This window comes from Dermacentor variabilis, chromosome 4 (genome assembly GCF_050947875.1).
Source record: "Dermacentor variabilis isolate Ectoservices chromosome 4, ASM5094787v1, whole genome shotgun sequence".
NCBI classification, from domain to species: Eukaryota; Metazoa; Arthropoda; class Arachnida; order Ixodida; family Ixodidae; genus Dermacentor; species Dermacentor variabilis.
The window spans coordinates 149687596-149700281 of record NC_134571.1 but is presented as its reverse complement, the minus strand read 5'-3'; the positions used below and the strand labels follow the sequence as shown (position 1 = coordinate 149700281).

At 44.0% G+C, this 12686-nt stretch overlaps 1 protein-coding gene across 1 annotated transcript in view; it reads right to left on the bottom strand.

Annotated features, from left to right (window-relative positions):
- LOC142578008 (uncharacterized) overlaps positions 1-12686 on the bottom strand; it is a 42978-nt gene that overhangs the window by 9141 nt on the left and 21151 nt on the right. The window contains exon 4 of the mRNA XM_075687437.1: positions 25-120. Coding sequence (XP_075543552.1) covers positions 25-120 — 96 coding nt within the window. The remainder of the gene's footprint in view (positions 1-24; positions 121-12686) is intronic.

The window sequence follows — 12686 nt, the reverse complement described above, 5'->3', positions numbered from 1 at the left end:
AAATTATATAATGACGTCACTTACCAAATGAGGTCGTTGGTATTTCATTTGTTAATGTAGGTTGTCCCGATGCGGCGCCTCCACTTTGCTTTATTGGTGCACCTTGAGGTATTTCGTTTCCTGCAGATATGACGACTCCAAATTCTCAGTAAAGCACGTATTTTTTCGAACGTCATAAATATAAGAACAATCCAGCTAAATCTATGTCGGTTCCCATTGCACTAAAGGGCGCTAACGGCGGCTAAATATTTTGGTATATATGAAATGTTTATTCTGTGATTGAAATCGTTGCGTTTAAAAACATACCCCTTTGCGCACACACGCACACACACACACACACACACACACACACACACACACACACACACACACACACACACACACACACACACACACACACACACACACACACACACACACACACACATATATATATATATATATATATATATATATATATAAATAAATAAATATATATATATATATATATATATATATATATATATATATATATATATATATATATATATATATATCAGTGTCTGCTTAAATGGGTTGGTAGGGTAAATGGGTCACGCCGCTTTGAGCATTTCCTTAGTTTATTACTACATATGGTATTTCTTTGTCTTGCACACTGCATAAGGATGATGTTTGGCCTAACATAAGGCATCATTCTTGACGCAGAAATGTAAATATATCTTGTAATTATCAACCAATTTTTACATTTCAATGTTGTTTCAGTTTTTTAAATAAGTGCGCCTGTTCTCAGAAATCACATAAAGGAGGATAATTTCGTTTGGTGATGGTATTTCAAGTATTGCTGCCTTCAAACGGTAGGTAATAAATGTTTATTTGTGCAAAGATAATTCCAGGAAAAAATTTCATCTGACTGAATGGATGTTTAGTAATACTTTTTCCGCAAATGTGGACAGAAATGTGCTAATGGTTCACATTCATACTGTTCGCAATCCAATGCTTTACAGTCTTCAAAAGGTTCACTTTATTCTGGCGAGTGGTTTTCAGTAAAAATATATCAAAATATTTATACATGGAAAGATTTTTTTTGGAAAAACAAAATTTGAATTTTGCGCGTTCACCACAGCCGTTAAAAGCGCTATAAACTCATGCACAGTTTGAGTTCTTTCTACATCATTCCAGAAGCTTTTCATGAAGCGTATTTTCCTTCGAAATTCAGTGCTGCCTATGGTGCTACAGAACTCTGCTTTGTCAATCCTGCCCTTACCAAGACAGGCGAGAAAGTTCTCATGGAATACACAATGTTTGATGTTACTTGCACGCAGAATTGCACATTAGGCCGCATTTTGGAAACTGCCCACTACACATGGAATTTCGGCAATATGTGTACACAAAAATAAATAAAACAGGAATAAGCAGTGAAAATACTACAAATATCAGTCAAGCAGTCACGTTGAAGCAATAAAATGTAGCAGCCCACTTACAATAAATACTAGTAAACATATTAAAATATTAGTAAAAAATATTAATGTAGCAGCCCACTTACAATAAATATTAGTAAACTTATTAAAATATTAGTAAAAATATTAGTAAATAAAAAAATAAATAGTAAACTATCGCAGGAGACGAAAGATATCATCAAGAAACGCAAATGTATGAAAACCTCTGACCCTACAGCTAGAATAGAACTGGCAGAACTTTCGAAGTTAATCCACAAGCGTAAGACAGCTGACATAAGGAAGTATAATATGGATGGAATTGAACATGCTCTCAGGAACGGAGGAAGCCTAAAAGCAGTGAAGAAAAAACTAGGAATTGGCAAGAATCAGATGTATGCGTTACCAGACAAAGCCGGCAATATCATTACTAATATGGATGAGATAGTTCAAGTGGCTGAGGAGTTCTATAGAGATTTATACAGTACCAGTGGCACCCACGACGATAATGGAAGAGAGAATAGCCTAGAGGAATTCGAAATCCCGGAGGCAACGCCGGAAGAAGTAAAGAAAGCCTTGGGAGCAATGCAAAGGGGGAAGGCAGCTGGGGAGGATCAGGTAACAGCAGATTTGTTGAAGGATGGTGGGCAGATTGTTCTAGAGAAACTGGCCACCCTGTATACGCACTGCCTCATGACTTCGAACGTACCGGAATCTTGGAAAAACGCTAACATAATTCTAATCCATAAGAAAGGGGACGCCAAAGACTTGAAAAATTATAGACCTATCAGCTTACTGTCCGTTGCCTACAAAGTATTTACTAAGGTAATTGCAAATAGAATCAGGAACACCTTAGACTTCCGTCAACCAAAGGACCAGGCAGGATTCCCTAAAGGCTACTCAGCAATACACCATATTCACACTATCAATCAGGTGAACGAAAAATGTGCGGAATATAACCAACCTTTATATATAGCTTTCATTGATTACGAGAAAGCGTGTGATTCAGTCGAAGCCTCAGCAGTCATGGAGGCATTGTGGAATCAGGGTGTAGACGAGCCGTATGTAAAAATACTGAAAGATATATATAGCAGCTCCACAGCCACCGTAGTCCTCCATAAAAAAATATTTGGAGTGACAACTAACAAAAAAGTCAAAAAGTGAATGGTTTTGTCATATTAATAGTAGTAGTAGTGACGACTTTATTGGGGTCCAGAGGAGCTAAGCGGGGGCCTGCAGGTCCCTACCCAGCCGTTGGCTAGTCGCATGCCGGAACAGAGAGGCCATGCCTCTCCGCTCGTTCACGGGCCCTCTGGACAGCCAGGAGCTGGACGTCTTCTTTCGGGTCTGTGATAGCCTTCGTCCAGTCTTCTTCTCGGTTAAAATCCTGTAACACAGGGCACTGCCAGAGCATGTGATTTAATAAGCTAAATTCAGTGCCACAATCTGGACAGAGTGCGTCAATGTCCGGTTGGAGCATGTTCAATAAGCCCCTAGAGGGGTAGGACCCCGTCGGGATCATGCGGAGCGTACTAGCTTGTGGCCTGTTGAGCTTATGGTGGCGGAAAGGAAAGCTCTGCCTATTCCTTCTGTAATGAGATGTGATTTCATGAAAAGTAACTAGTGGATCACTGTGGACGAGCTCTTCCGAACTCACCGGAGACACCATCCCGTCGCGGCATACTAAACCTCGCGCACGGTCGTGGGCTACCTCATTGGGGTTCCGGTGACCCGGTAATACGTCTGGTACCATGTGAGCTGGGAACCAGACTATGTGGTGAACAATGTCAGAGGGGTGTTAGCCGTTCAGAATCCTGGCTGCTTCTTTGGCTAACAATCCCGATGCGAAGGCTCTAACGGCTGCTCGGCACTCCGTGCACACCGTAGTGCGTTTTGAGTCAAGTAATGCGAGAGCTAGAGCAGCCTGTTCCGCAACCTGAGTCATTATTTCTCATATAACATGAAAATATACAAACAAGAAAAGCTAAGCCGACCGGAGAGCACAAATAGCGTATTATGAGATAGCAGGATGCGCCGCTTTGGTGCAATTTTTAAACAGCCTAATGTGTTCGTCAACATGTGCGCCGTGTTTCTGAAGCTTTGCATAATCATATTATCCGGGAACCTAACAATGAACTTTTTGGTCGGCACCCCATAGCATTGACGCAGAGAACTTTAATTGTTGCTGAATACAGTCTAATTTTTCTTTCTACATGAAGAAAGACAATCAATGCGTTGCCACTGCTATTCACGTGCGAGATTACTGGAATAAATACATCTTATTTTGTGTGTATCGAGAAGTAAGGTACTTGACCTGGTTTCTTCTTGCAGCACGCAATTCTGACGTCATCATGAATTTGCTTGATTTTAGCAGTTTGCTTTCTAAAGCGTTAACATACTTAGCATGCTCCAAGAAAGTTACAGCGTGTAACCATCTATGCGCGTTTTTATGTATCTTTGTCTGTATGTAACCGTTCTCCCGCCTACCACGTTGCTGAGGGAGCAGATTTCAAGAAACCGTAGGATTAACCTATAGGTGGCAGTGTTTGCATATGAACTGCTATTCAGCGAGCATATTTCAATTTGGACAAGCCTCTCTAGATGCGTAACTGGGTATGTGCCGCTGTCCAACAAGAGGTGTGTGCCGGTCTCCAACGAACTTCTCTGATTCTAACTTGGGTCACAGTTCACTTCACCAGTGGGTGCGTTCCGCTCTATAATGACGAAATGAAATCTCTTAAATTTCTCGGATGCTGAGAGGGATCGAGCCTCCCACACAAGTTTTCCTCGAGGACAGCAAGTCGACGCTTTAGCAGGTTGCGGAGCGAATGCACAGGGTACGTACCACTTATCAATGAATGTCTTTCAGACTAGCACTTTAGCAATTTGCGCCATGAAGGAAATGGGAAAGTGCCCCACTGCACTGAACCTCTAGTCTACTTAGGCCGCTTTGCGTGTGCCACAGGACCTGCAGTAAGCGAGAGATCAATTCTCAGCTTGCACACTTTCATGTGTTTAGTGGCGCATGGGCCCGCTGTAGCCATAGAGCGCCGTGCAAGTGGTGTTGTGGTGCAAATGATGTGTGAGTGAAATGGACACATGTATTGCGATAAGAAGATGTTACTTGGCTGTGAACGGTCCTTAATCCTAGCCGCTGTAAAGTGCGTAAAATGCATAGGTATTAAAATAACCAACAAGAGAGTGACTTGTGCTATGACTGAAATATATATGCTATAAAATGATCTTTCAATAAAATTTACGAGTATAGAACTAGCACTACCGCTTCTCAAGGGCACTTAAACGCAAATATACGGAGGCTTTCGCAACGCAATAACTACTATCGCAGGAGCAGCCTCTGGTGGGAATGTGTGCCTGAACATTCCTCGGATAATAACAAGTATCACTACATTTAGATTATTCAGAGCTGCTTTCACATTGACAAAATGGTTCTGAGCCCAAAAACAATGCTGGATGCAGAAGGATACGGTAAGAATGCTATTTCGCAAAGTGCTTTTTTCGTTTAAGTTTCTGCTTTCCTACGTTCCACAGGGACGTGGGAGACAGTCAGCCTTTTACCACATCTTCCACATAGTGGAACGTCGCCGCCAGTGAGGAGGTAATTGTGTGTGCCGAATGTGTGCCCTACACGCCGTCCACAAATCAAGACATCAGTTTGTCTTGATTTTAATGTGGGTGGTGCAATGCCTAGCTATAGCGTTATCACAAGCGTTGCAAACAGCACCTTAGTTTTCTACGAATCAAGGCCTTTACGTCTATAGCGGGTACGGCTATGGAAGTAGTAGAAGCTCTTGTTGCTGTGGATGTGGCGGCTTCGTCTGCGACTACACTGCGCTTTATTGCTTTTTGCCGTGGCGCCCAGCGTATTGTTACATGCTGATCAGATGTAAGACAATGAAGCGGGCTAGTTGGTGAACGTTCATGGTTATATTGCGCTCAGTTTTACACAGATGATATTAGGTGAAGGACAGGACGTCCACAGACATAGCGCACTACCCCGGGCGCTTTCGCCGCCGGGGGTAGTGCTACGGAACAGTACTGGCGATGACGAAAAGGTGAGCGGCGTGAAGACGACGAGGACGATTGGAGGCTAGCGCGGGCTGTTGCCTCTTGGCCAAGTGCGGAAAATTCCCTTGTAGATATACTTGTATATTGCTTTTCGTCTGCGTCTTTCTACGTAACAATATAGCCGCAATGTAGACTAGCATTTATCGAACGCCATAAATGCTACCGACATACTCAACGACCTCGCGCCCAGCTCCTGACAATTACTTGTATTCAAGAGTTGTGCGACTGCCAAGGACATCCTAAACGAATGTTACATAACACATTATGGGATTTTACGTGCCAAAACTACGATCTCATTATGAGGCACGCCGTAGTGGGTAATTCGGGAATAATTTAGACCACTTGGGGTTCTTTAACATGCGCCCAACCCTAAGTACACGGGTGTTTTCGCATTTCTAGCCCATCGAAATATGGCTGCCGCGGCTGGGATTAGATTCCGAGACCTCGTGATCAGCAGCCAAACCCCATAAAAACTAAGCAACAACGGAGGGGAAGGATTGTTGGCAGTACAAGGAAAGCGACAGTCGGCATGTGAGACAATTTGTTCCCATCCTCATTGCACGAGAATCGGTACCAGCCTTCGAAGAATGACACCGTAGAATGCACTGTATTTAATGTGATGGAGTCCGCATCCAATATTTAAGACCCGCATCACCCTGTAACACACGACCAGGCATCTCGCTTATAAGTACAGTCGCCTGAGAGTTGTGGGACGCTGGTGTCGGCCGCTGGACCTACTTGACCTCTTTTCGACGCTTGCCGCCATTCTCTCCTTATTTTTCACTATCGGGTTTCACCTGAACTGCTTCAACAGCCAATTTATTTTGCCGAAATTCGGCCACCCTGTCAACGTAATGGTCTCTTATTCTTAGTTCATCTTCTATATTTAAGCTAATGCGGTCCTGAGATTTCCAGCGGTTTCACCTTTCCCAAAATGTCCGCATTTTTGTCGGCCTCTGTTAGTATTTTGGAGGAGGTTTAATAGACGTTGAAACCATTGCATGGCCCCCTGACCACGCTGCTCAAAAAGTAATTTTATTTCCCTGAGTTGTTGTGGAAGGTTCTGCCTTCTTGCCGTTCATCATCCTCCGGGTTTCCCTGTCCCTTTTATCCCATTTTGACGGCTATGATCCCACGGAAGTTGGCAACGATAGAATTTCCATGGCATTAAAGCCGTTTAAATCAATTCCACCGCGGAGACGACAGCCGCTTTTGCTCACTGTGAATGCAAATATTGCAATTATGACCGCCATTCTTAAGCATATAAATTGATAGTCTAAATAATTATGCGGATCTCACGTATGTCCGAATTGATGTAAACGAAGCTTTATGTGTTCTTTGTTGTCATTGTCGTACGTAATCTCCACAGAGTAGTCAGGCACCCTCTAATAAAGTGTTGTCAATGTTTACCTGAACACGACCGCCATTGTGTTTAATAAATGTAACTTCCAACTCATTTCTAAGAAATAAACGCTGAATGAAAGCTGACGTCATCCTGAACAAGATTATCAGGTGCCGTAGCGCTCGATCTTATGATGTCCCTATTGGCAAGGTTACTTTCGTGTGTGATTTTTTTTTGGGGGGGGGGGGGCGAGATTTGCTCCTGGGACCGTAGAAACGTTCTTCGGACGTCCCTAATGTGCTCGTTTTTATTCTCAAGCACCCAAAGAAAACAGTCATCTCTGCAACTGAAGATGTCCTGGTGGCAGGCCACGATGGCGTGTCGCGCAATTATGACCACGCTGATTCATTTGGGTTGAAATATACTATTTTATGCGTCATACTTCGCCACATTCATTTTTTAAACTATGCCAGAGCTTGAAAGGCCGGCCAACTCACTACGTCTCTTTCCTTTGTTTACTTAAGCAAAGTGTGCATCTATCGCTGTGGTTGCCAAATATGCCCCGCGGTATGCCATTACTCAAGCCTTTCTGGCTACCTGAGCGACTGAAGTCGCAGGCTTTCTTCAACCGGCGTCGACATTCAATATGGCTATCCTCAAGTACCTTTCGCGGACTTGGCTCACCGCCTTCTCTCCAGTGTCATCTCTTACACTACTTGCTCCTGCTAGACACACCACAAACACGCAACGAACTTAATGAAGTATCAATTACACGCTAGCTTACATGCTGTCGATGTACCTTTCCGCTGAGCACTGGGATTGGAGCGTCGTCCTGTCTATGGGGACATTATCGGTCTACAGCCTCGCTCAACAACACTGCTCGTTACTGATCACTTTTTTTTCGTCGACAGCAGCATACTGTTTTTCCTCTGAATATGCTTTCGGCGTTAGGTGTGACCTCGCACGCCTACTTATTCTGTTACGTTAAAAAAATTATGGGGTTTTACGTTCCAAAACCACTTTCTAATTATGAGGCACGCCGTACTCGTGGACTCCGGAAATTTCGACAACCTGGGGTTCCTTAAGGTGCACCTAGATCTAAGTACACGGGTGCTTTCGCATTTCGCCCCCATCGAAATGCGGCTGCCGCGGCCGGGATTCGATCCCGCGACCTTGTGCTCAGCAGCCCATCACCATAGCCACTGAGCAACCACGGCGGGTATTCTGTTAAGTTGACGGCGATCGTTGTCGTCAGCCGGCCGACTCATGCTGAGCTACGTCCTCACCAGAGAGCACAGAAAGTTGTTTAAAAAAAACCACCGGGATTCTAGCCCGTGTATTCCCAGCATCCTCCAGTTGGGAGTTGGGCGCGCTAACCGTTACGTTACTACCTCCCTCCACAATCTTCTGTTTGTCTGCCTTCCCACTTCTCGTTTTCGTCTCAAACACAGGCAGAACGGACGCAAAAACAATAAAAAATAAGGATTGCTTGAGCCGCCAGCTCACGCATGACCTTAACTTTGGCTGGTTACTCTCAGTGTAGCGCATGTGCTTGCGGCTAAGTGCAGATCGTGGGTCGCCATAGCTTTATTGTAAATTTGCTTTCGCCGACTCTTTTCGGATAAAACTGAAACGCCGGACAAAAATGAGGCCTACCATTGTGTTTTTTCCTGTTTTCTTAGTTGATACCAAAAACACTCATTCGCACAAACAGTGATTTTTTTAAGAAATGGCATCAGGATGGTGTATTTCGAGGCCATGTCGCTGCCAATACAGGCCAGCACCCCGTATCGACGAAAGAACATCACAGTGCCGATGCATGCGGCAGGTTACTGAATGATGAAAATAGGAAACACGACTGTTTTTTTCAGTTCACGCAACTTAGTAGGCACAGAACATCAGGCGCCCACCACCATGACATTTTTTTGACAACAGCGACACGCAACGGCGGACTGATATACTTCTTAAAGCGATTTAATTTTATTTTTCCTCGCAGAACCGCAAGCACAGGCAGCGCTGGGCCATATACCGCGGCCACGTACTCTAGCCGCCCTCCTTTTCCTCTAGCAATATGGCCGCCGGCGGCTTCACGCGCTCCCGTAGGCGGCGAATTGGACTGTCACTGCAGAAGTTTAAATATGTAACCTCTTTGCATAGAAATGACAGCATGAGTACTAATATATTATTGGCTTGGATATCTTTGACACGAGGCCCAAGACGGCACCCTGTCTTCTGACACGTTCTTATGTCTGCATTCGCGTCTCTGTCTTGAAGGGACGCACACCGTAACATGCTGCAATGGTGCTTGTGTTGAGCGTATGTAAGGCGAGAAACGCTGCTCTAAAATGTCTGTTCTCTAACTTGATCAGCAAACCCATGTTTATAGTATTCCCGCAACAGCAAGAGTCCCGAGTATGGCAAGCGTAACCGCAAGCGTCAAGTTATAGTCGTAACTTGAAGCGACAGCGTAGTTGTAATCAACCGACCCTGCCAGTAAGGAAAGCCAGTAAGTAATTGCCAAGATTGGTTTTCAGTAAACGTTTGTTACCAAGAACGGCGGGTGCTTATACTACCGCAAAGGACGGATGCTAGGCGGTGACTCCAAGCATTTACTCGCCACATCACACATCTACACTGGAATTCAACTGGTGTCACCAACTCTCGCTTACATTCTCTCTACCCTAAACTGCGACTTCACCTGCCACCCGGGCTCCAGCTTTTCCTCTCTTTGTGCCTCGTTTCTTTCCCAATGTGCCGAGACGTGCTTTCACTTATGCTTGCTGCTCCTTTTTCTTAATAAATGAAGGCAGTAATTCATTCATTCTTACGTTGCTGCAGAAAATAAATAGCGTCCGAGAAAGGAGACTACGCTCCCTGGGCGGGAACCGACCTGGCACCCTGCAGGAGTGGCTCGACCCACCATCGCACATCGGGCTCAGGGACTCAGTCCAGCTTTGGAGTGCTTTTTTGGACTTCTTCAGGGACAAGGAAGGGCCTGGCCGCCTCTTTGCAGAGCCGACTTTGGGACCACTCCACCTCGAGGAAGAAGAGAACACTGGTCCCCCTCCCCTATAGAACGCCCCTTTTCTGCCGCAAGGCTTGGCCTATTCAACGCAGAAATAAAGACGTATTCAAAAAATATCTTCATCTCCATAACTAACCTGTCTCTCACTTGGACTCTCCCATCGCAAAACAATGTTACTCTGTTGCAAATTGCTGGGGGTTACATATACAATTTTCTAGGAATGGCCAGCAGCGTGGCATGCAATTTTGGGTGGGTGTCGAGACAGTATATAAAGCGCCATCTCTGCCACATCCACACTTAGCGCTCTGCTCCGTGAGCTACTGTATAGCCTCTAGCGCACAGTACAAAATGAAAGAAACCTATCTGGGCTGGTCGGGGGCAGCTCATTTCGGATTCGTGATGCGTCGATTTAAAATATGTATTTCTTATCTAAGCCTAAATGACAGCGATATAGGCGATGTGAGTTACGGTAGCTCGTTGGTTTCGACTAACGACGCTCTTCATGCAACACTTTCGTCTTACGCCTGTTTTCGAACGGGAATGAAAGACAGGACGGTAACACGCCTTCCTGAAATGAAACATTCGGAATAACTCTTTGTTTGACGGTTGGAAATATGTTAAGGGCCCCCGATATGAACCACCTGTAAGTCGGTATGAGCTTGCAAACGTTGTCAAGCGGATAGGCTTTTAACTATCCCAAGGATACCATTATTGAAATTCCTTAACATGAGGTTAAAGCTGACCAATGAGCATTTAAATTTTCTGTGTTATGAAGTCAGTTTCCCAGTATTCACTCAATTAAGATAGAGAACGTCTCCACTCTCACCCATTGTAGTGCTGTGAAGAGCAAAACACTTCCAAAAGAGGGAGTCACGAATATAACATATTATAAAAGGTGAGCTTGCGCTGGAAAACACTCAAAGCACAACGATGGCTGCGCGCATTGTAATGCTTCCTTTATATCTGATATACGGGTCAAGACATCGATTCATCAGATTGGAATGCCCGTACATTGCAGCGCAATCTCAGGTCCTCAAATGTGATCGACAATGTGCGCCTGCATTGGCTTCACGCGCGCAATCTGATGAGATAACGCTCTTTCGCTATTGAATCCGTGACAACACACTGAATATTAGAAACACATGCATGTGCGTCTTGATCTAACCTACAACTTTGGAACAGTGGTTAGACGCTAGAAAAAGCTCCCCCCCCCCCTAGAAAGAAAGAATAGATTACAGTTGCTTTTAATATTAGCTGAAATATAGTGCTCGTGGTAAAAAGAGCCCCCAAGCGGCGCCAACATGCAGAAAATTCAAGAGCTAAACGCTTTCCAATTACTGGTATTTATCAAACCAGCATTTTGTGGTTCAATGTAGCCCTGTATTCCAGGGGCCAGTTCCACCCCGGGTACTGGTCAGAGCTCGTATTTCCTGTCAGCATTATTTGTCACAAAATCACAGCATTTTTTTAGATCTGAACATTAGAGAGCCAAAATAGATGCAGCGAAACCGTCATCATATTACTTCAGTACTTTTTGTTTTAACGTACATGTCCGCACTGATCCATATGTTACTAATACACTGGAAATGTTTCCAATGCTTTCCCCTAGGCAGCCGTTTTTATTCCTGAAGACGGCACGAAACCGAGCCTGATGCCACCAGCGCTCAGAAATCTAAACAGGAGCGTGGACAAAGTTCTCGCACACCCTGTGTGATGTACAGTAGCGCTGAGAATAGTCCATTGTAAAGGCATAAGTGCATGGTTGGGCACATGTGCTTAAGAGGAAGCTTTAGCTTGGATGCTCCTATCTAAATACATGTAAAAGTAGAATTCCTTTTTCTCGGCAACCACTGCGCCAAATTTGACGAGGTCTATTGCATTTAAAGGAAGACTTATTTTCTAGTGACTGGTGGTTTCAAATTTTAATTTGATTGATGTCAACAATTGTTTATTAAAAATTGGCAAAGTCTAGAATTTTCAGACATCGAGGCTGTCAATTTACAACTCCGTAACTCAGCAATGAAACATACCACAATTCTCTGAATTGCATCAAATAGTATATCTAAAGCGGAGAAAATTGATATGTTACACATGAATCTAAAAAAATTCAGTAATATGGAAATACAGCTCTTGCAGAACCCTCATACATAACGTAACAAATTCACGTAGGGTATAAATTGACCTAGAAAACTTGTCCGCTTTGAATTATCTAATTGATGCTGTTTACAGAAGCGCGATATCTGTACTTGATGCAGAGCTATTAACTTATAAACTTCGTGCGTCTATTATTTGCGAAATTTTGAATTTCTAAGGATTCTTTCCACAATATTCAGACCCTAAATCGAAATTCCGCTTCCAGCCGTCGCTAGAATTGAACTTACTCTCTCAAATGCAACAAATTGCATTATAATTGGTCCAAGGGTAATCTCAGAAAAACGTTTTTGCGTTTTTCATGTATATGAATAGGCCGCGCCGAAGTTGGGCCCGAGCTAAAGCTTCCTCTTGAATTCATAAAGTTGATTTGCGCCAAGATAACCTGTCCATACTTTCATACTTATAAGAAGCCTACCGCACCACCAATATGCCGGCTGCTTCTAACTGCACTAAACAAAACTATTAACCCAATACAAGCAATGGTGACATTTTATCATACGCGTGTTCTGACTAGTACCCTTTGGATGCGGAGTAAGTTGAGAAATTGTGTGCTTAATTAACAAAGCAACGTCAACTAACTCTTCACTAATTGGTCTAACTTTGCTAAAGGAAATGAGCAGCTTGGAGCCCGTCCTCGAGATTATGCAGCCACGCGAAGAAATTTTGA